This window comes from Oryctolagus cuniculus, chromosome 15, assembly GCF_051225735.1.
Source record: "Oryctolagus cuniculus isolate XC-2025 breed Fujian yellow rabbit chromosome 15, ASM5122573v1, whole genome shotgun sequence".
Classification (NCBI taxonomy): Eukaryota; Metazoa; Chordata; class Mammalia; order Lagomorpha; family Leporidae; genus Oryctolagus; species Oryctolagus cuniculus.
This window is the reverse complement of record NC_142881.1, coordinates 25,514,245-25,539,011: the sequence shown is the minus strand read 5'-3', so window position 1 is coordinate 25,539,011 and position 24,767 is coordinate 25,514,245. Positions and strand designations below refer to the sequence as shown.

General features: G+C 43.0%; 1 protein-coding gene across 1 annotated transcript in view; it reads left to right on the top strand.

Moving 5' to 3' along the window:
• Positions 1-853: 853 nt before the first annotated feature.
• CFAP58 (cilia and flagella associated protein 58) overlaps positions 854-24,767 on the top strand; it is a 107,879-nt gene continuing 83,965 nt past the window's right edge. Inside the window, exons 1-8 of the mRNA XM_008270490.5 lie at positions 854-1,058; positions 6,458-6,739; positions 8,742-8,890; positions 13,005-13,161; positions 14,343-14,537; positions 18,026-18,163; positions 20,133-20,292; positions 24,180-24,262. Coding sequence (XP_008268712.3) covers positions 1,050-1,058; positions 6,458-6,739; positions 8,742-8,890; positions 13,005-13,161; positions 14,343-14,537; positions 18,026-18,163; positions 20,133-20,292; positions 24,180-24,262 — 1,173 coding nt within the window. The 5' untranslated portion in view covers positions 854-1,049. The remainder of the gene's footprint in view (positions 1,059-6,457; positions 6,740-8,741; positions 8,891-13,004; positions 13,162-14,342; positions 14,538-18,025; positions 18,164-20,132; positions 20,293-24,179; positions 24,263-24,767) is intronic.

The window sequence follows — 24,767 nt, the reverse complement described above, 5'->3', positions numbered from 1 at the left end:
AGCTCTCTGCTATGGCCTGGAAAAGCAGTGGAAGATGGCCCAAGTCCTTGGGCCTCTTCACCCACGTGAGAGACCAGGAAGAAGCTCCTGGCTCCTGGCTTAGGATGGGCGCAGCTCCGGCCGTTGCGGCCATCTGGGGAGTGAACCAGCGGATGGAAGACCTCTCTCTCTACCTCTCTGTCATTCTATTTGAATAAATCTTAAAAAAAAAAAAATAGACACCGAAGCACAATAGCTATGTCGTTGAAGATGAGCGTTGGGGATCGAGGGGAAAAAAAAAATCAGAGAGGGCTCTTGTCCCTTTCATGAGTCAGAGTTTAAGGGCTTCAAATCTGAACCCCAAGTCCAAAGCAGGAGGAAGCGGAGGGAGTGTGGAAGCGAGAGGAGGGGAAGGCGTAGTGGAAGAGGCGTCCCACACAGAAGGGAGATACTTGAGCGAGACTGCGTGGCTGCACACACATTTTCCCAGAGGGCGGCGTGTCTCGGGTTCTGCCCTATGGTTTTCTCACCACTGCCCCTGAACTTCATAAGGAGGGAAGGCAGGGGCTGTGTTTGCTCGCCCTTCTTTCCCCTCACGTCTCACGCAGTAGCTGCTTCGTAAGGGTCGAATCCCCTTCGCTTCTCGTCACAAGCCTCATCCGGAACTCTCCAGTCCGCGTTTCCTCCCCAGCGTTAGTCCCTGCTCTTCCTGCTGGGTTCCCCACCGTCCTTTTCCTCGGGGGCCTCTTCCTCTTCGCCCTCTCTGACTGACGCGCACACCTTGGACTCCTCCCCGCCTCCCAGAGGCACCGCCCCCTCCGGGTTATATTTGCATATCCGCCTCCGAGCCCCCGCCCCTCTCGAACGTCCGCGCGCGCCCCTAGTGGGCGTGGCAGTTGCCAGGCGACGAGAGGACGCGCCGAGCGCCGGATTCCGGCCCTGAGCCGGCCATGGGGATAACGTGTCGCTGTTTTAGACCCTGAGGAGAGAGCACAGCCCCTTCTCCAGACTCCGGCCCAGTGTCTGCGGTCTCCACAGCAGCCCCTGAGGCCGCCCCAGAGAGCGTCAAGATGGCCGAGGTCAGGAGTCGGCGCCCTTCCCTGTCGTTTCTTGCTCGACCCATCGTTCCTGTCACAGTGATTCTGATCCTTCATCAACAGCCTATCTCTGCCTGCACCTTTACCTCCCCTGTCTTTCTCTGTTGGCCCTGGCCCTCTACCTCCCGTCCTGCCTTCAGTGGTGTGGACACACTCCGCACCCACTATTAAAGTGGGGCTGTGCCTAAAGCGGTAGGAAATTCGGGAGTTCACAGACCCATGCCTGACGTGTTTTAGGCAAAAGGTGGTGTCATAAGAGAGAGGCACACAGAAATACCGACGATGTCTCACCTGACTTGCGGACCTGGAGAAGGCTTCACAAATGCCCAGACCCCCATTCACCTACTCTTGACCCCCCTGTCACACCCTGATCCCTATGCTGTCACATGTCTTCAGGAAGGCCCTTCAGCCGCTGCCCTGTGTTGTCACTGACCCCTGTGTTAACATCTTGTAGCCTCTGTTTACTCCCCCATATTATAGCACACTGCGTCTTCAGCCTCACAGAGGGGAGATCATTTCTATGACCCTTCAGTGACCTCCTGCCTGCCCATTAGCTCCCTCATTTATAATCTCAGCAGCCTTAGGTCCTTGTCATCACTTGCCAGTCACAGCCTGCACCCACCATGGCCTTCCCCAAATCCTTCATCACTCATCAAAGCTCTTCTCCACTTCACCCATCACACAGTCACAGCCAGGACCAGTGACATGATTTGGTAACCTGGTGCAAAATAAAAGCACAGTGCCTCTTGTTTAAAAATTAAGACTTTCAATACTGGAGAGATGAGCATTCAACCAAGGGTGGGGTCTTCTGAGCAGGAACCCTTTGCAACAGAGTAGGTCCCACACCCATTAAGCCAGGCCTTGTCCCTCCTCTCAGCACCATCACGCCCTCACTCCCCTCTAACCGCTTCTCTTGTCCCCTCTTTACCACCTACATCTCCATCATGTGCCATCTCCCGTATTTCCAGTCCACCTTTGTACACTCCATCTGCTTGTGGTCAACAGCATCCTCCTTTCCTTGTCATAATATCTTTCAAACCCCCACCCCGCACATTCTCTGGGTCCCACCCCTTGCATTTCTGTCTGACATCCTTATTGCCGAGGCCACATTGCTTCTGCCCATACGTCATTCACCTGGTCTCTTTCCTTCCCAGTATGCTCCTCTTGCAGCTTCCTGTTTGCCTTTATTTTCCATTATTTCCTTTTGAGAGTGTTTCTCCTCTTCCTTCCCACTAGTCATCTTGGTTTATTTTCTTCTTCTTCATTGTGCATATATAAGCCCCAAATACCAATGCTGTGAACTAATTATTTCCCATTCCTTTTATTATTTCCTCTTGTTTTTTCCCCCCTCTTCTATTTTTTTTCTCACTGGACCTAAGCCAACTTTTCCATACCCCTCCTTTCGTGCTTCTCTGTTTCCATTCTGGCCCCATCACATTTTGCAGCTGTTTTCCGTGCCTGGCACATAGCAAATAATGGATAGGTGATGAATGAAGGAAGGAGTGTGGCAGGTTCTCTTTGATCACTTCATGTTGATACTATGCTTCGAAGATAGATACCATTATATGCTGTAACAGTGTAGAGGCCAACTGTTTATTGGTCACAAAGAAGAGATTATTTTTTCTTTACTCTTAGTATACTTTTTAATGATAAGTATACTTTTTTTTTTTGACAGGCGGAGTGGACAGTGAGAGAGAGAGACAGACAGAAAGGTCTTCCTTTGCCGTTGGTTCACCCTCCAATGGCCGCCGCGGCCAGCGCGCTGCGGCCAGCACATTGCGCTGATCCGAAGGCAGGAGCCAGGTGCTTCTCCTGGTCTCCCATGGAGTGCAGGGCCCAAGCACTTGGGCCATCCTCCACTGCACTCCCTGGCCACAGCAGAGAGCTGGCCTGGAAGAGGGGCAACCGGACAGGATCCAGTGCCCCGACCGGGACTAGAACCCGGTGTGCCGGCGCCGCAAGGTGGAGGATTAGCCTAGTGAGCTGTGGCGTCGGCCCGATAAGTATACTTTTTAATGATACTATGAAGAAGTTTATTTTGCTCATCAAAGTTTCTTTCGAACTTTCCTTTCTTTGATGTTCTTCCATTCCTGTGCTAAGCGTCAGGTGTATAGGGAAAACCTGGTTTGCAAACAAATCATTAGACTGGTGATCAAGTGTTGACATTAATGCCAGTTGCAGGAATGGAACTGAGAACATTGTTGTGATAAATTGTTGTGTGTGCTCATGTTAGCATCAACAAGGGGGAAGAACAGAGCAGCAGCATCACCATATTTCCTTAATGTGAGTTTTTCCTTCTTCGTGGAATTGCTACATTGTGGTCTTTGCAAGGATCTGCTTTTAGTCAGGAAGAAAACCTCTACTGAATTTAAAATTCATACTAAAGTCATTACACGAAATGTTATGGATATGCTTGTGACTCCACATCTAATCTCCAAAGACTGGGTTTTGCTTGCTTGTCATCTTGTGAGATTTATTAACAATACAAGTATTTTTGAAAATCAAAAAATGTGTAGACTTTCTCCATACAGGGCAAGACAGAATTGTCAAAACTGAAGGTGAACTGGACTACTTACCCAAAATATTCAGAGTGAACTGGCATTTTTCTTTATTTTGGGATTAGAGGTGGTCTCAGTTTCTTTGATTAGCTATAGAATGTTGATGCCAAAGCCCTTTTTAGTGTAGAATATCAAAGCATAGGTTGCAAACATAAATAAGGCCCTGCAGATCTTAGCAGTCCTGTATGTGAAAGTCTTGAGTGATTCTCTATGGCTTTCAGAATAATGCATTCCATGTCCCTTGGAATGCTAGTCAGTGCTCCCAGTCTGTCCCTAATCTCCTAGCCAGTCTTCTGCTACCTTCTCCCTGCCATAGCTCTTAGACTTTAGCTTGGTTGGATGATTGCGAGGCCTTGAGCATTTGCCTGAGCTTTGCCAGCTCAGCTCCTGGGAGTGTCCTTTCCCCTCATCTACCTGTAAAAATTCCACTTGTCCTTCTTGAACCCACTCAAATGCTACTTCCTTCATGAAATTTGCTTTATTCTTGCCACCGGGAGGGGGGTAATTCTGTCTTCTTGTGGGTTATTATAGAGTTTTGAATTCATCTTGTGGCAGGGTCAAAATTCCATACTTCCATCATCTGTGTAATAAACTCCACCAGCTATTAAAGCACAAATTCCCAGTGGGTAGGCACGCTTCCTCCTTCCTTCCCTTCCTCCCTCCCTCCCTTCATTTGTTTATTTGAAACACAGAGCAATGAGGGACAGGGAGAGACACAGACAGATCTTCCAGGTCTGAGCCAGGCTGAAGCCTAGAGCCAGGATCACATCTGGGTCTCTCACATTGGTGGTGTAGGCCCAAGTACTTTGACATCCTCTGCTACTTTCTCAGGCATGTTGGCAGGAGTTTGGACTGGAAACAGAGTAGCAAGGACTCTAACCAGTGCTCCCATATGGGATTCTGGTTTTGTAGGTGGTGGCTTAACCTGCTATATTGTCCCAAGCTATTTTTTTCTTACCTTGGTATCTCGGCAGACTCCACCATAGAACTTACATATGGTAGATTTTCAGTATGTATTTACTGAGTTAATGAATACCTTTATTAACTATAGCCATTCTTTTTATTATTGTGCTATATCTAGCAAGAAGTAGGTGTACATGTTTGCTGGAGCAGTCATGGCAAAATACCACAAACGAAGTAGCTTAAAACAGCAGAAATTTATTGCCTCCCAGTTCTGGAGGCTAAAAGTCCCAAACCTGTAGGCAGGGCTGTACTCCCTCTGAGACTGTGAGTGTAATCCTTCCTTGCTTCTCCTGGCTACTGGTAGTGGTTGACAATCCTTAGTTTTCCTTGAATTGCAGTTGTATTTGTCCAAACTCTGCGTCCATCATCATCTCTGGGTTCAGATTTCTCCTTTTCACAAGAAAATCAGTCATACCGCGTGAGGGTATGACGCCTACTCCAGTGTGACCTCACCTTAACTAATTATACATAATTGCTATATTCCCAAATAAGATCACCATCATTGGTGCTAGAGCTAGGACTTCAACATCCTTTTATGGGGAACACAGTAGGGAAATAAGAGTTCCAATGTATCTCCCTAAATGTCCTCAACTGCTAGGGCTGGGCCAAGCCCAAAGCAAGGACCCAGGAACTCAGTCCAGTTCCCCGACATGGGTGGCAGGAGCCCAATTATTTGAACCATCACCACTGCCCCCCAGAGTCTGCATTGGCAGGAGGCTGGAGCTGGGAATTGAATCCAGTCACTCCAATAGGCTCAGTGCCTACTTCCCTAGTTTTTTAAGGGACAGAAATGATTAGGAAAACAGTCCATATTTCAGATTGGTTTCACTGTGAGTGTGATTTAATAGTATCTGTGCCAAGATCTCTGCACATCTGACTTCAACATGCCATGACTCCCCTCGGCAGTCCTCAGGAAAGTAAGCAGTACCCAGTGAAAATAGACTGAGGTTTGGAATAATCTTTTTTTTTTTTTTAAGATTTATTTATTTATTTGAAAGGCAGAGTTACAGAGGGGTAGAGGCAGAGAGAGTGAAGGAGGGAGAGGTCTTCCATCTGCTGGTTCACTTCCCAAATGGCCTCAATGGTTGGAACTGAGCTGATCTGAAGCCAGGAGCCAGGAGCTTTTTCCAGGTCTCTCATGTGGATGCAGGGGCCCAAGGACTTGGGCCATCCTCCACTGCTTTCCTAGGCCATAGCAGAGAGCTGTATCAGAAGTGGAGCAGCCAGGGCTCGAACTAGCGCACGTATGGGATGCCAGCACTGAAGGTGGCAGCTTTACCTGTTATGCCACACACTGGCCTCCAGAATAATCTTAACAGCTACTAAAATTCATTGAATGCTGACTCTTTGCCAGGTATTTGGCTAAGTGTTTAACATCAACACTATTTAATCTAATCCTACATCATGTAGTAGGGAATATTATTATCTTAATGCGTACATATTCTACATATATATTTTAATGCATATGTTGTATGTATAGACAATGTGTATATATAGTGTGTGTATATTTACACACACACATGGGGATACTTCAAAAAGTTCATGGGGAGTGGAATTAAAAGGTAAATTTATTTTGGTGAAAATTTTATGAAATCCATGCATGATTTTTTCATAATACTCATTTCCATGAATGTTTTGAAGACCCCCTGTACACACACACACACACACACAGTCTATGTACCTGTCTATGTATAAATGCATCAGAGCATAAACAAGACTACTTCCTGTCATGTAATGTTAGTTTTTCTGCTTGTTAATAGCTTTTATTTTGCATGTATGCAGGTCTTTCCTTCAGAGGTGGTAGCAATGTTTCCTTGTAAATGTTGCAATGCTGATTCCCATCTTTGCTCTTCTATGCAGGATAAGGGTGAAAAGCTAGTGCTGGAAGAAACTGCATTTGAGGAAATTGAAAGAGATTTTCAGGTGGTTCTTGGTGAACTTTCAGGAGATAAAAGTCTGGACAAATTTAGGATTGAATATGAGAAACTTCATGCCATCCTGAAAAAGTCTTATGACAATGAGAAGCGTCTGATGGCCAAATGCAGAGAGCTAAATGCAGAGATTGTGGTTAACTCTGCGAAGGTGGCCACTGCCCTGAAGGTCTCACAGGATGATCAGACCACCATTGCATACCTGAAGAAGGTCAGTGGTCCAGAGAGCGTGAGCCTGCCCTTAAAATATCCCAGCTCGAGGCTGCTGGTCAAAGAGTAGCTGGGTAAAAAATTTACATGATTTAAACTTTCATTAAGCTGGGGAGTAATGCTCTTTTTCAAAGAAAGTAATTCTCCAGGGTGAATTTCGCCATGCGGAAAATACTGGAGGGCCTTACTGCTTGGTTTCTGGGGAATAATGGGTTAGCAAAAAGACTTAGAGATAAGTAAATGCGGTATTAGGAATGTCCGTACTTCTTGTTTATTGCAAGATGAGCAATTAAATATCTCATGATGACAGCTTGTTAAAGATATTTTCCCATTTCTACTTTTCCTCTTTCTGGAGTAGAGATTATCTTGAGAATTCCAAATGTGGTGTCCTTGACCTTCCCCATATCCCCTTGCTTCCCATTTGATCCACCCAATTCCTCATGATAGGAGAGAGGGGATTCAATCCCAGGGGATATGGAGGAAGTGTTGCTTTACTTTCTGCTGTATTTTTTCATCCTCAAGTATGTTATATCATTTTGAAGATAAAACATAAATGTTCCTTGTTGATCTTAGGGTGATAAGAGATCAAGACATATTCATTTACAAAACCTTAGTTATATGAAATAATTTATAATTTTTTTGGACCATTCTCTTGATATGCAACTAGATGTCATCCAATTCAAACTAATTTCCAAGACCAGTACAAAATAAGCCTTACCTGGTTTTTTGAGTGTTATTTTTTTTTACTCTATTGTAATTTTCTTCATCTCCTTCCTGAAAAACCAATATAAGAAGGCTTTTATTTATTTTATGATGAGAAAAATCAATTTTCATTGTATGTTTACAATGGAAATGGGAGTCATGAATTGATTATCATGTATTTGGTAAAGTTGATTTGGATAAAACTTTATGAAATCATTTAAATATCCTTCATTTGCTTTGCCAGAATGGGATTGCTACATAAGAACATATCCTAGAAATTGACATTTTGTTTTTAGTCACTATATTATGTGCTGTGGTTACTCAAGAGTTGTTTCTTCAATATAATAGTGAGCATGAATTTATTAAATTAAGTTAAACACTCTCATTCACTCATTTTATTTCTTGACAACATGAAAGTGGAATATTTTCACTTAAAGCTTATAGGTCCTTCTCTGTCTAAACGGCTGGCACTCCACTTGACAATATTTTGCAGGAAAGCTAAGTGTCGAGGTAAAATTCAGTGCTGTTGCAACGCCCTGTCCTTTGCTCGCTACTCCAGGGGCTGTAATTCACTTTTGAGTTCTTGTGTTAATCCTCGACATTGCTTCTCACAGCAATAGGGAAGCCAAGGCTGTATGAATCATTGTTTCCATTCCCTGCTGTGGGTTTTATTTCTCCGCTAAAAGCATTTGAGATGACAAGGCATGGGTTTGGGTTTCCAGAAATTGGAATTACCAAAGTTTTTGTGTACAATTACGTCACAGGGAAGAACAGCGTCACTCTGGGTTGTTCTAAAGATAACTTTGCCATCCAGAATCTCACTTGGGATTGAGGACAAAATATATTTTCTATATGTAAATCTACCAAGAGATTCACTTCAATCTACCAGTTTAGGATTTGGATCTATGACCATTCTCCATGTGATAAAGTTTTCTTTGGGTAGGTATTTGGACTTGGAAAGCATATAAAATTGCAGCTTTAATTTTGTAACCCTGCCAACATCTTTATGTCAGAAACAATCCCCTTAGAGTAGCCTCGGTAGTGTGTGAGTCTTGTAGCCACCCTCACCTACCCAAGAAAATATGTGCTTTGCTCGTCCCCCTCTTTCCCAGTGCTGCTCACTGTTGACTAGCTCATGCTGGACAGTAAGTCAGGACAAACTCATGCACAATGTGTAACATATAACACATAAAATTCTTTCCCCATAAATGACTACTACACTGTAGTACTTTATTTGCTAGCTTATCATGCACCTGGAACCCAGTGTGGTTTTTCTCACTGATATCCCATGGCCCATCTAGGAAGTTGAAAAGGCCTGGAAGATGGTGGACTCAGCCTATGATAAGGAGCAGAAGGCGGAGGAGACGATTCTTGCCCTGAAAGAGGAAATAGTGAACATGACCAAACTAGTCGAGCAAGGGTCTGGACTGACATTGGACCAAGATAGCAAGTAGGTCACAGCCTTTTTGATGTAAGTTGAGCTTGCTTTTGTGGAAACCTTCTTCAATAGACAGCCTGGGGCTTGCTGGTATCTTCTTGAATATTCTCTGTGATACAAGACAATTACTATATATCAATGAAAAAAAATTACTTGATTCAAAAAAAACAAATATAAAAAACCAACCAAAATCCAATTCTCCTTTGATGGCTTTCCACAGATGGTTTTCTTTTCCAATTTTTATTGATTTTATTTATGAGAGAGAAGGAGAGGGAAGAGGGACAAGGGGAGAGAGAGGGGGAGAGGGGAGAGGGGAGAGGGAGAGGATTTTTTTATCTGCTGGTTTACTCCTCTAACACCTGCAAGAGCCAGAGCTGGCCAAGGCTGATGTCGAGAGTCAGGAACTCAATGCAGGTTTCCAACATGGATGGCAGGACCCAACTACTTTGAGCCTGTTGCTTCCTAGGGTGAGCAATAGCAGGAGGCAGGAACAGAGCTTGGACTCAAAGGCAGGTACCCTGGGCCGGTGCCGTGGCTCACTAGGCTAATCCTCTGCCTTGCGGCGCCGGCACACCGGGTTCTAGTCCCGGTCGGGGCGCCGGATCCTGTCCCCGTTGCCCCTCTTCCAGGCCAGCTCTCTGCTGTGGCCCGGGAAGGCAGTGGAGGATGGCCCAAGTGCTTGGGCCCTGCACCCCATGGGAGACCAGGATAAGTACCTGGCTCCTGCCATCGGATCAGTGCGGTGCATTGGCCGCAGCGCGCTGGCCGCGGTGGCCATTGGAGGGTGAACCAATGGCAAAGACCTTTATCTCTGTCTCTCTCTCTCTCACTGTCCACTATGCCTGTCAAAAAAAAAAAAAAAAAAAAAGGCAGGTACTCTGACATGGGATGCAATTATCTCAAGTGGTATCTTAACTGTTGGACTAAACACCTGCCCCTGTTTCATACTCCTTTTCTCCACACACAGAATTTCTTATTTGTGGTTATATTAAACTTATGGCTCTATAAAAGTCATTACTATATAAATTTACTCACTTTAAAATTATTTCTCTCAAACTGTATAGAACAGAACTGGCTATCTTAGAGTCCCAGCTTTTCTCATTTGCACGTCATGATTAATTTAATCAACACCTTCCCCATGCCCTCAAGTTCTAGACCAGAAATCAGAGTTAACTGGGGCCAGTGCTGTGGAACAGTGGGTTAAGCAGCGGCCTGCTGTGCTGGCATCCCATATGGGCACTGGTTCGAGTCCTGGCTGCTCTACTTCCAATGAAAGTGGAGATCTCTCTGTCTCTGTCTCTCCTCTCTCTCTGTAACTCTACCTGTCAACTAAATAAGTAAATCTTAAAAAACAACAACAGGGTTGCTCTTCACCTCTGCCACTCCTTCCTCCCTGAAAGCTTTGTCTTGCTGCTTTGATCTTCCCAGCATCACCTTTCCCTCCATCTCACCACCAGCACCTCTGCCTTGATTCATGCCCCCTGTTGTTTGCTGCACTTGGCTGTAGCCTTCTTGCTGGTCTCCCTGTCTACAGGAAGACTTTTCCCTCTTTATTTCATCAAGGCTACCAGATTTATGCTTCTGAAATGTGTATGCCCCTATCCCCAGCATGAGCATGTTTGATAGCCACCATAACCAAAGGATAAAACCCAGATCCCCAGGAATGTTGTGTGGATCCCTTGATAAATCTGCCCCAGTTGGGCTCTTCTAGTCTCATGCGTAGCCACACCAGGTTGCTCATGCCTCTGTGCCTTTGCACACTCTGCTTCCTATGTGTGGAATGCCTCTTCTTCCATTCTTCCTTCAAGACCTATCTCAAACACTGTCTTAAATTCATCACCATCAGCATCTCTATTCCAACCCCCTCTCCACCTCCAGACCCTAGTGGCTAGGCTGAAAGAATCAATATGTTCTCTATTTCCATAGGATCCAGCATGTGTTTCCAGTATGGCGCTGATCATGTTATGCCAAAATTATTTATTGATATGCTTGTCTACTCATTAGGCTGCGAACTTCCTGGAGGAAGACAACTTAATATCCCCTTCAGGAGTCTGGCCCAGGGTAGAGCACGCACAACATCACATCAGTTAATGAGTCAGGAGTGAGCGTACATTTCCATGGGCATCTTCAACCAATTATAAGTGTTCTCTCAGTTTCTTATGCCTTCCCAATTCATTGACCCAGTGTTGATATGTCTAAGCATAGCTGTTGGGGGAGGGACTAGGAAAAACAAACAGAAGATGGGATCCCTATAGTGATGGACCCTACCACCTTCTTGACAAAGTCAAGCATATTCAGAGCCAGTACTGAAGAGCAGTGCAAGGGAATAGATTCACATAGGATGAGGTGGTTTTTTGTTTGTTTGTTTGTTTTTGTTTTTGTTTTTAGAATTGGAAGAGATTGACGAGGGGAACTATAATGACTGTTCAGCCCAGAATTTTATCTGCAGTCACGTGCTCAGATGTTCCTCCTCATAGTAACCTTGAAATTTGAGGTTTTATTGCCAGAGAAGAGTTTAAGTGCAGATGTGAAGGTTCTTTATTGAAACTTTATGTTAAATCAAAGGTGCTGGTAAATAAACATTGTCAAATCCCCATTTTTTAAAAAAAGTTTTATTTTTTGAAAAAGAGAGAGGCCGGCGCCGCGGCTTACTTGGCTAATCCTCCACCTGCGGTGCCGGTACCCTGGGTTCTAGTCCTGGTTGGGATGCCGGATTCTGTCCCGGTTGTTTCTTTTCCAGTCCAGCTCTCTGCTGTGGCCCGGGAAGGCAGTGGAGGATGGCCCAAGTGCTTGGGCCCTGCACCCGCATGGGAGACCAGGGAGAAGCACCTGGCTCCTGGCTTCGGATCGGCGCAGCGCACCAGCCATGGCAGCCGTTTTGGGGGTGAACCAACGGGAAAAGAAAAGACTTTTCTCTCTGTCTCTCTCTCACTGTCTAACTCTGCCTGTCCAAAAAAAAAAAAAAAAAAAAAAAAAGAGAGAGAGAGAGAGAGATCTTCCATCTGCTGGTTCACTCTCCAAATTTCCACAACGGCTAGGCCAAAACCAGAGCCTGGAACTCCTTTCTGGTCTCCCAGTGGGTGACAGGGGTCTGAGCAGTTGGGCCATGTTCTGCTGCTTTCCCAGGCACATTAGCAGGCGGCAGTAGAGCAGCCTGGTCTCCATCCAGGGCTCATATGGGATGTTAGTATCACAGGTGGTTACTTAACTCTCTGCACCAGGACTCTGGCCTCCTTGTTCTGATTGGTCATTTGATGACTGTCAGCTGCAAGTCCTCAGGGCATGTTCTTTGCTGTGTCAGCTCTGAGAGCTGCCTTGATCCAGATTCATTCTTCTGCTGATGTCATAGCCGTCTCAGCTCTTCCCTTCTGCAGGCTCAAATTCTGCAGAAGGTCATGCCAGATCGTGTGGAATCGGTTTTTGAAGTGCAGAGATACCTGGTTTACAATTCAAATCAATGAATGTTATCACATACTCTCCAAAAACCAACATCATGAATGATTTTCCAAATTTTGTTCTTGGGAACATTTTATTTGGGCCTCATCCCTTTGGGAAAAACTATTCTCCTTGGGTGAATGGATAGAAAAGTGGTGATGCATACTATTTGCTTACAATTATGTTTCATGTTAGACTTTATGACTGTGATTATAGCCCTCCAGTGGATATGTAAAACAAATAATGTCTTGAATTGATATCTCCTTAGGGTTAATTACAAGAGTTGACAATAGCAATACAGTCTTAGCAACAAATTTGAATAATACAAAGGTGTGGAAAGTATAGTCTCACAAGTTTTCCACCTCAAATTCCTCAGAGATAGCCAGTTACCTGATTGGAGTTGTTTTCTAGCCTTCTGTTAAAATGCCCATTAGACATACATACACACAAGACACACAAATAGGTACTGTTTATTTCTTTAAAAATGAAGAAGAGCTTATATTGTGCATATTATTATTGGCATTTCTTATTTCTCAGTTAACAACTCCTGTTTCAGGGCATAAAGATCTTTCTCTTTAACAACTAAATAAATAGTGTTCATTGTTGACTTGGAAGACGAGCTCAGGGGGTGATCTGAAGGGCCCATGAGCAGATGGCCACTTAGCCTGACTCCTGTATTCTTCCTTTTCAGTATCCGAGATTTACTGAAGTTCAAAGAAGAAGTGACAAAAGAGCGAGACCAGCTCTTGTCAGAAGTGGTGAAATTACGAGAGTCCTTAGCTCAGACCACTGGACAGCAGCAGGAAACAGAGAGATCGAAAGAAGAGGCAGAGCAAGTCATCAGTCAGGTCAGTCCTGCCTCGCAGGGCGAGATAAAGGACTGCTACCTCCCTGGAGATTCCCGGTGCTTTTCCAGTCTCCCTTCCCATCTTGTTCTTCCCTTGAGCCCAAATCGAGCATCTTCTGCTCTGCTTCTTTCTCTGGTTGATTCTTGTGAGAACGGTCTTACTTGAGTCATTTTTTTTCTCCACTTCCGCTGTCTCAGAAGTCAGGACAGCAGGGACTCCCTGTTTAGAATTCTGGGTCAAGCAGCTGTGCCCTGTGAAGGCCAAGATTCCAGCATCTAAAAGTGCTGGAGAGGAGTTCCTTTGGCCTTTCAGTTAGAAAAACCACCTAACCAAATCCTTTCGGACAGTTTTATATAAAGCCAGAAATAAATTAGATAGTACACACTGTGCAGTTTCCAGGAGAATAACACAAGACTTCTTTCAGTGTGAAAAAGACTTTAATAGAATTTGAACACCAAGGTGAAACTACTGTGCTTTGTTTAGCAATGTCCAGGACAATGTGAAACACAGTTTCATGTTTAAGGTAGCCAACCACACTTTTTAGAAGTCTGTAATGGTGGAGAACTGGATGAAATTTTTCCAGGTATAATGTCGTTAGGATTCTGGGCCTGCATATTTAGTTGATTTTTTTTTATTTGACAGATAGAGTTAGTGAGAGAGAGAGACAGAGAGAAAGGTCTTCTTTCCATTGGTTCACCCCCCAAATGGCCACTATGGTCAGAGCTACGCCGATCCAAAGCCAGGAGCCAGGTGCTTCTCCCTGGTCTCCCATGGGGTGCAGGGGCCAAGCACTTGGGCCATCCTCCACTGCACTCCCGGGCCACAGCAGAGAGCTGGACTGGAAGAGGAGCAACTGGGACTAGAACCTGGTGCCCATATGGGATGCTGGCGCTGCAGGCGAAGGATTAGCCAAGTGAGCCACGGTGCTGGCTCCAAGTTGATTTTTTAATAATCTATTGTGGATATGTTGGCTACCATTAGGGTAGGCATTCGGTGTCAAGGCCCTGAGAAATAATTTGGAATATTCCTGACAAATTTGAATATTGGGGCTCAAGGATGATGTAAAGTGACTGCCCTGGACATCACAGGCCTGAGGGGTTGGGGCACAGGGGCTTGGCTGGTTGAGATCCGCCATGGCAAGGGGTCATTCCCATCTCTCCTCTCCTCTCTGTATCCTTTAGTTTCAGCAAGAAATCCAGCAACGTCAGAATGAAGCTTCGCGGGAGTCGCGGAAGAAGGAGAAACTGGAGAAGGAGCTCAAGCAGATCCAGGTGGACATGGACAGCAGGCAGGCAGAGATCAAGGCCCTGCAGCAGTATGTGCAGAAGAGCAAGGAGGAGCTCCAAAAGCTGGAGCAGCAGCTGAAGGAGCAGAAGGTGAGCTGCGTGGGCTGTGCCGGGCCCAAGGAAGCACAGTAAGAGTTCCTTTGTTCACAGTCTGCTGGTGCATTTTGAATTTTTTTGCACATCCCTTCACTACTGGTGATGGTAACTTACAGTTAACACCGTAAGTTGATTTTTGTGCTCATTCTGGGTAGTTATGCCCTCTTTCCCCCCTAGTTCCAAAGAGTTAATTAACTTCCTCCTAGCTTTTTATTGTTGTATAATATATACATAAAGAATATATGTGTCACAAGCATGGAGCTTGCTGAATTTTCACCATTTGAACACACCTTGGTTACCTGCACCCATCCCAAGGAACAGAAGAACAATGGGAGCATCCCAGAAACCCTTTGAAGCCCCTCCCAGTCATTGTGCCCCCCAAAAGACCATCTCTATCCTGAATTCTAAGCAGAGCTTAGTTTTACCTGCTTTTTTACTTCACAGAAATGAAATATTATAGGACGTACTTTTTAATGTATATCTTCTGTTGCATTCTGTTTGGGATATTCATTCATGTTGTTGCCATTTAGTTGTAGACCTATAATGTCCAGTATGGTTGCCAGTAGCTACATGTGGCTGTTTAAATCGAATTCATTAAAATTAAGTGAAAGTAGAAGTTCCTTTCCCCAGTTGCACTGGCGTCATTTCAGATGCTCAGTACCCATAGATGGCTGGTGAATACCGTATCATTACAGGGAGAGAACATTTGCACCATTGCAGAAAGTACCACTGGACAGAGCTCAGTGCACCATTAACTCTCATCGCTGTATCATATTCCATTATATGCATATGACATGGTTTACTTTTAATTTAAAATTATTTATTTGAGGAGCAAAGAGACAGGGTGAGCTCTCCCTTCTTTTGGTTCAGTCTCCAAATGCCCACATCAGCTGAGGCTCAGTCAGGCTGAAGCCCAGAGCCTGGAATTCAGTCCGAGTCTCTCACTTGGTTGTCAGGGACTCAGCTACTTGAGCCGTCACCACTGCCTCCCAGGGTGTACCTTAGTAAGAAGCTGGAGTTGGGAGCTGGAGCTGCGATGCAAACCCAGGCATTCTGATATGAGCTGTGTAAGGAAAAGAATGCAGATTGGTGCCTCCTCACGCGGGGCACCAAATGTAAGAAAAAAGAATGCAGAACAGAGAAAGGAAACAGAATAGGAACTCACAGCCAGACCGAATTAATTCAGAGAAAATGAATCTGCAGAGGTGGGTGACCAACTACTAGCGTACACACAGACCAAAAGAACACATGGCAGAGGGCCCAGACCCTAGCAGGCTGGGCCTTTTTATATCCTAGGTGGACCAGGAGTCGGGGTGGGGCGCAATAGGTAGAGCTTCTCCATACTGGTTCTTCAAGTTGGTCCCACTGGCTTCCAAACCTGGGGAAGAATGCAGAGGATGGGGTGCGGAACACTACAGGGTGTGAGACAGAACTGGTCTCTTGAAAGAAGGCAGGGGTAACAAGAACCTGCAGTGGCTGAGGCTTATGTCCTTGTTCCATCAGGATGCAGGTGTCCCAGGTGGTGTCTTAATCACTATGCCAAACATCCTTTCTCATAATTTATTGTTTTTTAATCTTTAATTTATTTTTAAAGATTTATTCATTTATTTGAGAATCAGAGTTACACAGAGACAGGAGAGGCAGAGAGAGAGAGAGAGGTCTTCCACCCGCTGGTTCACTCCTCAACTGGCCGTAACGGCCAGAGCTGCACCCATCCTAAGCCAGGAGCCAGGAGCCTCTTCTGGGTCTCCCAAGTGGGCGCAGGGGTCCAAGGACTTGGACCTCTACTACTTCCCCAGGCCACAGCAGAGAGCTGGATGGGAAGTGTAGCAGCCCGGACTCAAACCAGTGCCCATATGGGATGTGGACACTGCAGGTGGTGGCTTTACCTGCTACACCACAGCACCAGCCTCATAATTTATTTTTAATTTTCAACTTTAGGAAACCATGCTCAGTTTTTATGCATTTTTATTATGGCACTATTTTTAACATTTCCCTATTATAATGATTTAAGGTAGCACAAATATTAGTAATTCTATTGTCTTCTCATTTCTTAAAGAAGCAATTCATATAATTGCAAAATCTTTTTTAATGATTTATTTGAAAGGCAGAGTTATATATAGAGAGGGAGAGACAGAGACAGAGAGAGAGAGAGAGAGATCATCCATCTACTGGTTCACTCCCCAAATGGCCACAACAAGCGGGGCTGGGCCAAGACAAAACCCGGAGCCTGGAGTTTCTTCCAGGTCTCCCACATGGGTACAGGGGCCCAAGCCCTTGGGCCATCTTCTGACACTTTCACAGGCACATTAGTGGGGAACTGGACTTTAAGTAGAGCAGCCAGGACCAGAACCAGTGCCTATATGAGATGCTAGTGCTGTAGACCAAGCTTAACCCACTGTGCCACAGCACTAGCCCTAAAATCTTTTCTTAAAAATATCTTCTCTCTGGGTGTTAGCTCCAAAGAATTAGCAAGTCATTCAGTATTTTTCTACTTTTAAAACATAGATATTAGAATGCATGTCTTTGCCAGTTGCTTTATTCGTTTTATATAAAGCCAAAAGTCAAATAGGTAATACAGAGTGTGCAGTCTCCAGAAGAAAAATGTGAGATGTCTCTGAACATGAAATTTGAAAGGATTTTGGGTATCAGAATAAAACTATATGCTTTACTTAGCAATATACAAGATTCCTGTAAGACACAATCGCATATTTAGCATAGCTGATTACATTTTATTTAGTCCCTATTGATGGGAAATAGGATGAATTCTTTCCATGCTTGAATTTTGCATGCATGGGAGTTATATTTTTGAATAAATACCCAAACCATTCTCTCTGCTCATTTTCTATCTCCTGCTCCTAATATTCCCCCAATAGAAATGACCTCCAAGGTAGAATTCTTTGTTTCTATAAAACCATGTCTGCTCACGACATTCATAGTAGGGAAGAGGAAAATCTAGCAGATAGAAGTCACTCCACTGCTGCTGCAGGGTTTCGACTTCAGTTGGATTGAAGGGGCCTGCCTCTGTGTTGGTGTTAGAGAATGGTTCTGTTCACGGAAATGTTGTAGGCATGTTAATGCAAGACTTGCTTCTGAAGATGTAGCTTATAAAACCAGTTTGAATCTCTAGCTCATTTGCAATGATTATAGCAATTGTTGCATACGCAAAGCCTGCCAAATGGCAAACAGGCATTAAAATATTTATCCACCACCTGCGAACAAGACTTCCCAAGGCTCTCAGAAAAAAAAAAAAATTACGCTCACTGTGTTGTTCATTAGAAGGCGCCATTCTCCTCAGCCATTTAACATTCATCATATTTGAGTGTGTGAGAGCTTTCAGTAGGGAAAAAGAACAGTTTCTACAAAGACAGAAAAGTGTGGTGGCTGTTATCTTCCCAGGAGGCATGGGGGCCTCCTGTGTGTGTATGCAGATACTGTAATCAGATTAAAAAGCATTAACCAGCCTGTTCCACGCCTTTCAGATATTGAATGAGAGAGCTGCAAAGGAACTCGAGCAGTTTCAGATGAGAAATTCGAAGCTTCAGCAAGAGAACGAACAGCACAGTTTGGTTTGTGAGCAGTTAACCCAGGAAAACCAGCAGAAGGCGTTGGAGCTCAAAGTAAACCCCAAGTGAAATGCCTGTCCCCTAGTACTTCCTTTCTCATTACTTACGAACACAGGTTTGCCTTTGTGGTTGCAGCCTTTGCCTGGATAACCCGTGTTAGCTCCACTGGAGCCTTGGGCCATCAGAGGCAGGTGTGAGCCTACAGTGATTGCTTTAGGCCTGGAAGCAGACAGTTTGATAACTTTCGTTCTTAGGAAATCACGAACCTGATTATTGATCATATGATTATGCAAATACGTTCCAAAGCAAGATCTGATGTTCATCTCTGTAACTAGCCTTGCAAGTAACCCACTTGCCTGGAGCTAGAAACCATTTGTGTGCATGAGTAGCAAAGAATTCAGATATGTTTCACTACATATACGGAGAAGGTGGGGTGGCAGGACTCGGGGGACGGATTGATACTGATGGGTATTTATACCCAGGGTTATAGAGTCATGATTTTTCTACTATCCAAATTTGTTTCAAGAAAGGGTTCCATTCTCCTTTCTGTCCTCATTGGAGAGTGTTGCAAATTAAGTTTGAGTAACAATTTTATACTTATTATGTGTATTGGATATATACTGTGTGCCTACATGACTAACTGAATAATTTTGTGTTTATCAGTTTAATTTGGAACCAACCCACATCCTTTAGTTTAGTTATGTTATAATACTGGGCATAAAAGGAGTAGCCTATCAAGACTACATGGATTTGAACAGCGAACCATAACTTTTTTGTGTGTTACTGTCTCCTGAGGATCTGATAAACATGCATGTCCACATTCATGCACACACTTATATGCACCTCTTGCTTCTTGTTTTGAATGCATCTTGGAAATAGGAGAGTTTTCTAGGATGTTTCTGAAGTCCAACCCTGGGGCCTGGGTTAATAATCATTGCATTCAAACATTTTAGAACTGAAAGGGACCTTAAAGTCAACCACCTTGAACTTTATAGGGCCTCAGCCTGAGGAATTTTTAAAGCAGTCCATGATGGATTGACTCAAAACCATTTTTTATGAGAATGCAGTAAGTTGAAGCAGAAGTGAAATGACTCCTTGAGTCAGAATAATATATTAGCCCCTAATGTGAAATTAAAGTAAAAATACTTATGTCATGAATTCTTGCCTTTGTTAACATGATGGGGGCATCTTGAAGATGGACCATGTTTGTTAGATTCTCAGCCCAGTAGGTTTTGGCCTCTGGCAGTAACCTGAGGCTAACATGCACAACTAATTTCAGGTCTCTTCCTCATGGTCAGGAGTTGAGATAATTGCCAACCTTTGTTTGCAGAAGAATCTCCAGCTGCTTTTCCAGTCATTTCTAAGGCTCACATTTTAAAAAAGTGATTTAATTAATGTGTAAAGCCATATAGGTTGAAGTTCAAACATCTGATGAATATCTGGTGCTATTCTTTTCTAGGATAATTTTGGGGGTACCTTTTGCCATTATGAGGACTTGCCTCTTCCTGTTGCCTTGTCCACCTGTCCATCTGTACATCCATCCACTAACACACTTTGAGAAAGGAAGACCCCTTCTGTAGTGGATGCAGTTGGGCTACAGTGACTCCATGGCTCCAGAAGAGTGTTTGAATATTTTATAGCATGTTCATAACCTTCTCAGAGAGATCAATTTTTAAGTTCATGAAAATTGTTCATTGAATACAATGTTTCTATAAAATTCATGTTTATGATATTTGCGATTCAGTAATTTTATTTTGCTTGATACCACATTTATGGTACCTTAAGACACCAAATTTTATCATCTTTTCATTATTTTTAGCTTGTGTAGACACATATTTTATTCAGAGAATACTTTCTCAATTTCTTTCAAAATCAAACAGTGTATGTTTTGATTTAATCACATAGAACAACCTTACACTGACATAGGAAGAATTTCCTTCTATTGATTCTGAGTTTGCCATCATTCAATCACTGGTTCTTTATTTACTCAGTGTCCTGAATAATTCTCTCTTGTTAATGACAGGCCAAAGAGGAAGAAATCCATCTGATGCGCCTCGACATCGGGAAGCTCAACAAAATCAGGGAACAAATCCATAAGAAGTTGCACCAGACTGAAGATCAAAAAGCAGAAGTGGAGCAGAACAGAGAAACCCTGAAAAATCAGATCTTGGGATTTGAGAGAGGTAAACCATTTTGTGCTTTGTTTTATTAATTTATAAACATTTCATTAGTGACTAAAGTCATCTTGCAACCCAGGGCTCCATGGCATGCAAACCATGCCAAATGAAATCAATAAAAAAGCACAAAAATGGATTAACAGTCAATATGGATGGGGCATCATTCTGGAAAACTTAAATTCTCTTATGTTAAAAAAAAAAGTTTTTCAAAAGGTTATGTTAGCACGAGGTAAAGCCAGCCGAAAATATTGTTCCACTTTTGTCAGTGGAGCAGATAACAGAGACATTCTTCTGTCTGGATCTATGGAAGATGGGATATGCCACAATGAATTGGCCTTCGTTAGCAACCTATTGTATCAAAGAGTCAGTGGAATAGGAAGAAATAGTTGCTAACATCTGTTCTCTGTTGGTGCTTTAGCAAATGATGAATCCCTGCTTTATACAGCTGACACTGACCTATGAAGGAAAATCTAAGTGCCAGGAGAGGGACTGAAAAATCAGCGAGGATGCAAACTCTGGGGTCAGAGCTGCCTGGGTTTAGGTCCCAATTCCATCCCATGTACTTGCTGGGGGTTGAAACGGGCTCATGCTCCCAAAGCACTTGCCAATAGCACCTGGCACCTGGAAGGTGCTTACTAGATGCCACATATCCTCATCCAGATATTTTCTTTTCTAAATAAGAGTGTAATTAAAATATGATGTACTGGTCAAATTCAGCATGGCAGAAACAGCTCTGGACAAAGACACCTGGGTCTCACTGACCACATGAAGGATGCTGAATTGTAAATCACTGAATGAAATACCATATGCAAAAGCACGCATTGTGTTGTGAAAAGCCAGGTATAATCTACATCTGTAGATAAGATTATTAGAACTGTTTATCACTTAAGTCTTTGAGAAGTGCACACTCATTCTCAGATATCAAGAAATACTATTTTTAAATAAGGGGAATTCCTTAGACTACTTAAACTTACATATTTAAAAAGTTTTATTCAGGCCGGCGCCGCGGCTCACTAGGCTAATCCTCCACCTTGCGGCACCAGCACACCGGGTTCTAGTCCCGGTTGGGGCGCCGGATTCTGTCCCGGTTGCCCCTCTTCCAGGCTAGCTCTCTGCTGTGGCCAGGGAGTGCAGTGGAGGATGGCCCAAGTCCTTGGGCCCTGCACCCCATGGGAGACCAGGATAAGTACCTGGCTCCTGCCATCCGATCCGCGCGGTGCGCCGGCCGCGGCGCGCCGGCTGCGGCGGTCAACAGCAAAGGAAGACCTTTCTCTCTGTCTCTCTCTCTCACTGTCTGCTCTGCCTGTCAAAAAATAAAAATAAAAAAAGTTTTATTCATTTGAGAAAGAGAGAGAAGAATAGAGAGAGAGAGAAACTCAGTCCAGGTCTCCCGGATGGGTTACAGGGACCCAACCACCTTGAGCCATTACCTGTTGCCTCCCAGGGTGCACATCAGCAGGAATGGAGCCGGGAGCCAGGAGCCAGGACTCCAACCCAAACTCCAATATAGGATGTGGGCTTTTCAACCACTAGGCCAAATGTCCACCCTCAGAATTGATCTCGTAGTGAGGTGTAGCTGCAACTGGACAGTTTCTCTGTTCATCCATTCAATCAAGTGAGTGTAGACTATGTCCATCGCTTGGTAAATACAGGATCCTGCCCTCAGGGTACTTGCAGTTGAGGCCGAGTTTACCACTTGATGTCTTACAGGACATATGAAGAAAAGTGGAACCGTAAGACCATACCTTTTGTCTCTACTGAATGACCATAAAAGCACTCCCCTATTTAAAGGTTCTATATTTCTGCTTGCAATATTTTGAAGTTTTGAACAATTTTTTTTAATCCTTTCAGCACTGAGTCCAATTCTCTGTCCATGACAAAAGTCATGCAGGTCTCTCTTCTGATTACTTTACAGATATTGTCAACATTGGTCACTCCTCTTCAGCACTGCTTCCTTTTGATGTACTCAATCAAAGAGTGGCACTGGCCATAATGGTTAGGAACATGGTTCCTCCATATGATTTTCTACTATAAAACTAAAGCAAAAGAACTGAAAAAAATGATCAGAACTAACAAAAGAGCCCAATAGGTGGCAGGTTATAAAATAAATATATAGATATTAATAACTTGTTTTATACCAAAGACTTGGTTAGAATACGTGACGGAAAATTGCCTTTCATAAGAGCCGCTAAAGTAATAAAATATCTATGAGTGAAGTTACCAAGATAACTGCAAGACCTATATATAAAAAAGCTACAGAATTCTATTGAGGGGTATAAAAGAAGACTTGAAAAATGGAGAAAAGTTCTTGAATGTGAAAACTCAATATGATAAAGATATAAAACTGTCCAAATGAATCTATACATTTAATATTTCCAAAAAAATTTCAGTGAGTTATGTTGTATAGGACTTGGAAACTGGTTCTAAAATTTCTCCAGAAGCATAAACACCTGACAATAGCTATAAAATTCTTGAAAAGTAGAGTGGTAAGGGAACATTTGCCTTACTTGTTGTTTAAATGTATGATAAAGGTTGGATAATCAAATAGTTAGTGGTGATATCAAATAAACAGATCAAGGTGGGAAGTAGAAAGGACAGAAAATGCCCAAGATAATCATCTAAGATCAGATGTTGTTTCATAGCAGTGTGTCTTATGAATTATTAAGAAAATGATAGCATGACAATAAGCTATTTTTTTTGGGGGGGAATGTTAATACCAAATGTTGAATAAAATCATACAGCCAAGAATTAAAGATTCACTGAAGTAAAAGCTAAAATTTTATATGTGGTAAAAGACTCTATAAATAAAGGCAAATTGATCAGGATGTTGTCAAAGAATTATTCTCTTTATAACATATGAAGAATTTTCAAAACAATTCATAAGACAATTGACACAGGGCAAATGTGGGCACTTTGAGAAACAGAAATACACAAAAGTGGTCATTAAACATGATAAAGTAGTCAACTTCACCAGTAATCAAAGAGATAGAAATGAAACACTAGCATACTGGTTTTAAGTCTACCAAACTGTCAGAGATGAAGGAGAATGAGAATGCCCAGTGTGGTTTGGGTGGGGATTTCAACTGCTGTGATTTCTAGAGAGAAATATGGCACTAGGAGAGAAATGTCTTAGTTAAAAAATCAGCTTTGTTCCAAGACTTCCTCTTCTAGAAGAAAAAATGAACTTGAACTTTCATGGAATTATTGCATATAACTGCAAAAATATTGGAAACAACTTAAATGATAAAATGGAGTATTGGCTAAGTAAATTATACATTTTTAAACAGTGAAAAACCATGGAGTTAGTAAAAATTCTGATGTGGATACACATTTATAATATATAAAAACATTTATTTTGTGTTTTATAATTGTAAAAGTAAGCTGCAGAATAGTATGTGTAGTATGATTCCTTTTTGGGGCATGTTAATGTATATATACATATATTTGTTTATATGTACACACATTTATTTGCATAGGAAAAAGACTGGAAAGAGATATCAACATTCTAATCTAAACTGATCATGATTGAATTAAAATTTCACTTTTGTTTATCTGTATTTCTAGCTTCATTCTGTATTTCTACTTGTATCGTAGAAAAGATTGCAAAAGAGCAAAGATTTTTGGGAGTCAGAGAAACCAAGTTTCTAATGTTAGCCTTGTCCACTCCTGGCTGTGGACTTCTGGCATACGACTTCATCTGTCTGAGCTTCGGCTTCCATCTATTTACCCAGTGGGGAAGATGAACCCCACAGAGTTATAACGAGGTCCATTAGTAGTTTTACAGCGGCAGACAAACATGTCAATCCGTGTTTGTGTCACTGTGCTTCTGGCTTTTCAGATCCTCTCTTAGGTTGACTCTACATTTATTAGTGTTTTTCTTCCTGGGGATTTAGAGTTGGAGACTTCAAAGAAACAAGCAGAACTCGATAAGAAAGCCCTGGATGAGCTTCTGAGAGAAAGGGACATACTAAATAAGGTGAGTTTATTACAGTAACACTGGTGAATGCATGCTTTTCTTTACTGCTATTATATCTGCCTATAACCAGTTGTGTGGGGAAAGAAAACTCCGAGGCAAACAAAAGTGGATTAGAATAAATAACAGTGCTCAATTTCCCTCTGAGCGGCTGTCTACAGGCTACCATTCACTGACCATGAATTCAAGCTCTATTATCACCTGTGAACACAAAAGGACTTTGGAGAATTAGCATATAAACCAGCAGGAGATGTCACAGTGTTTTGTGGGAGCTGTTTCCATTGCTGTATTATTTGTCATCCTAAACTAACCTGAACAAAAATTCTGAATTTAATATCTATAGTCTACTACTTTTGCTAATCTAGAAATTATAAACGAGTGCTAATTAAATTTTAAGGTGTATGGTGTACAAATGCTAGATTGGTGATGTGAAAATCTTCTCAAGGTTATGTGTTTTTGTTTTTATTTTTAGTCTTTATCCTTTTCATCTTTGAGCTCAGTGTGGTCC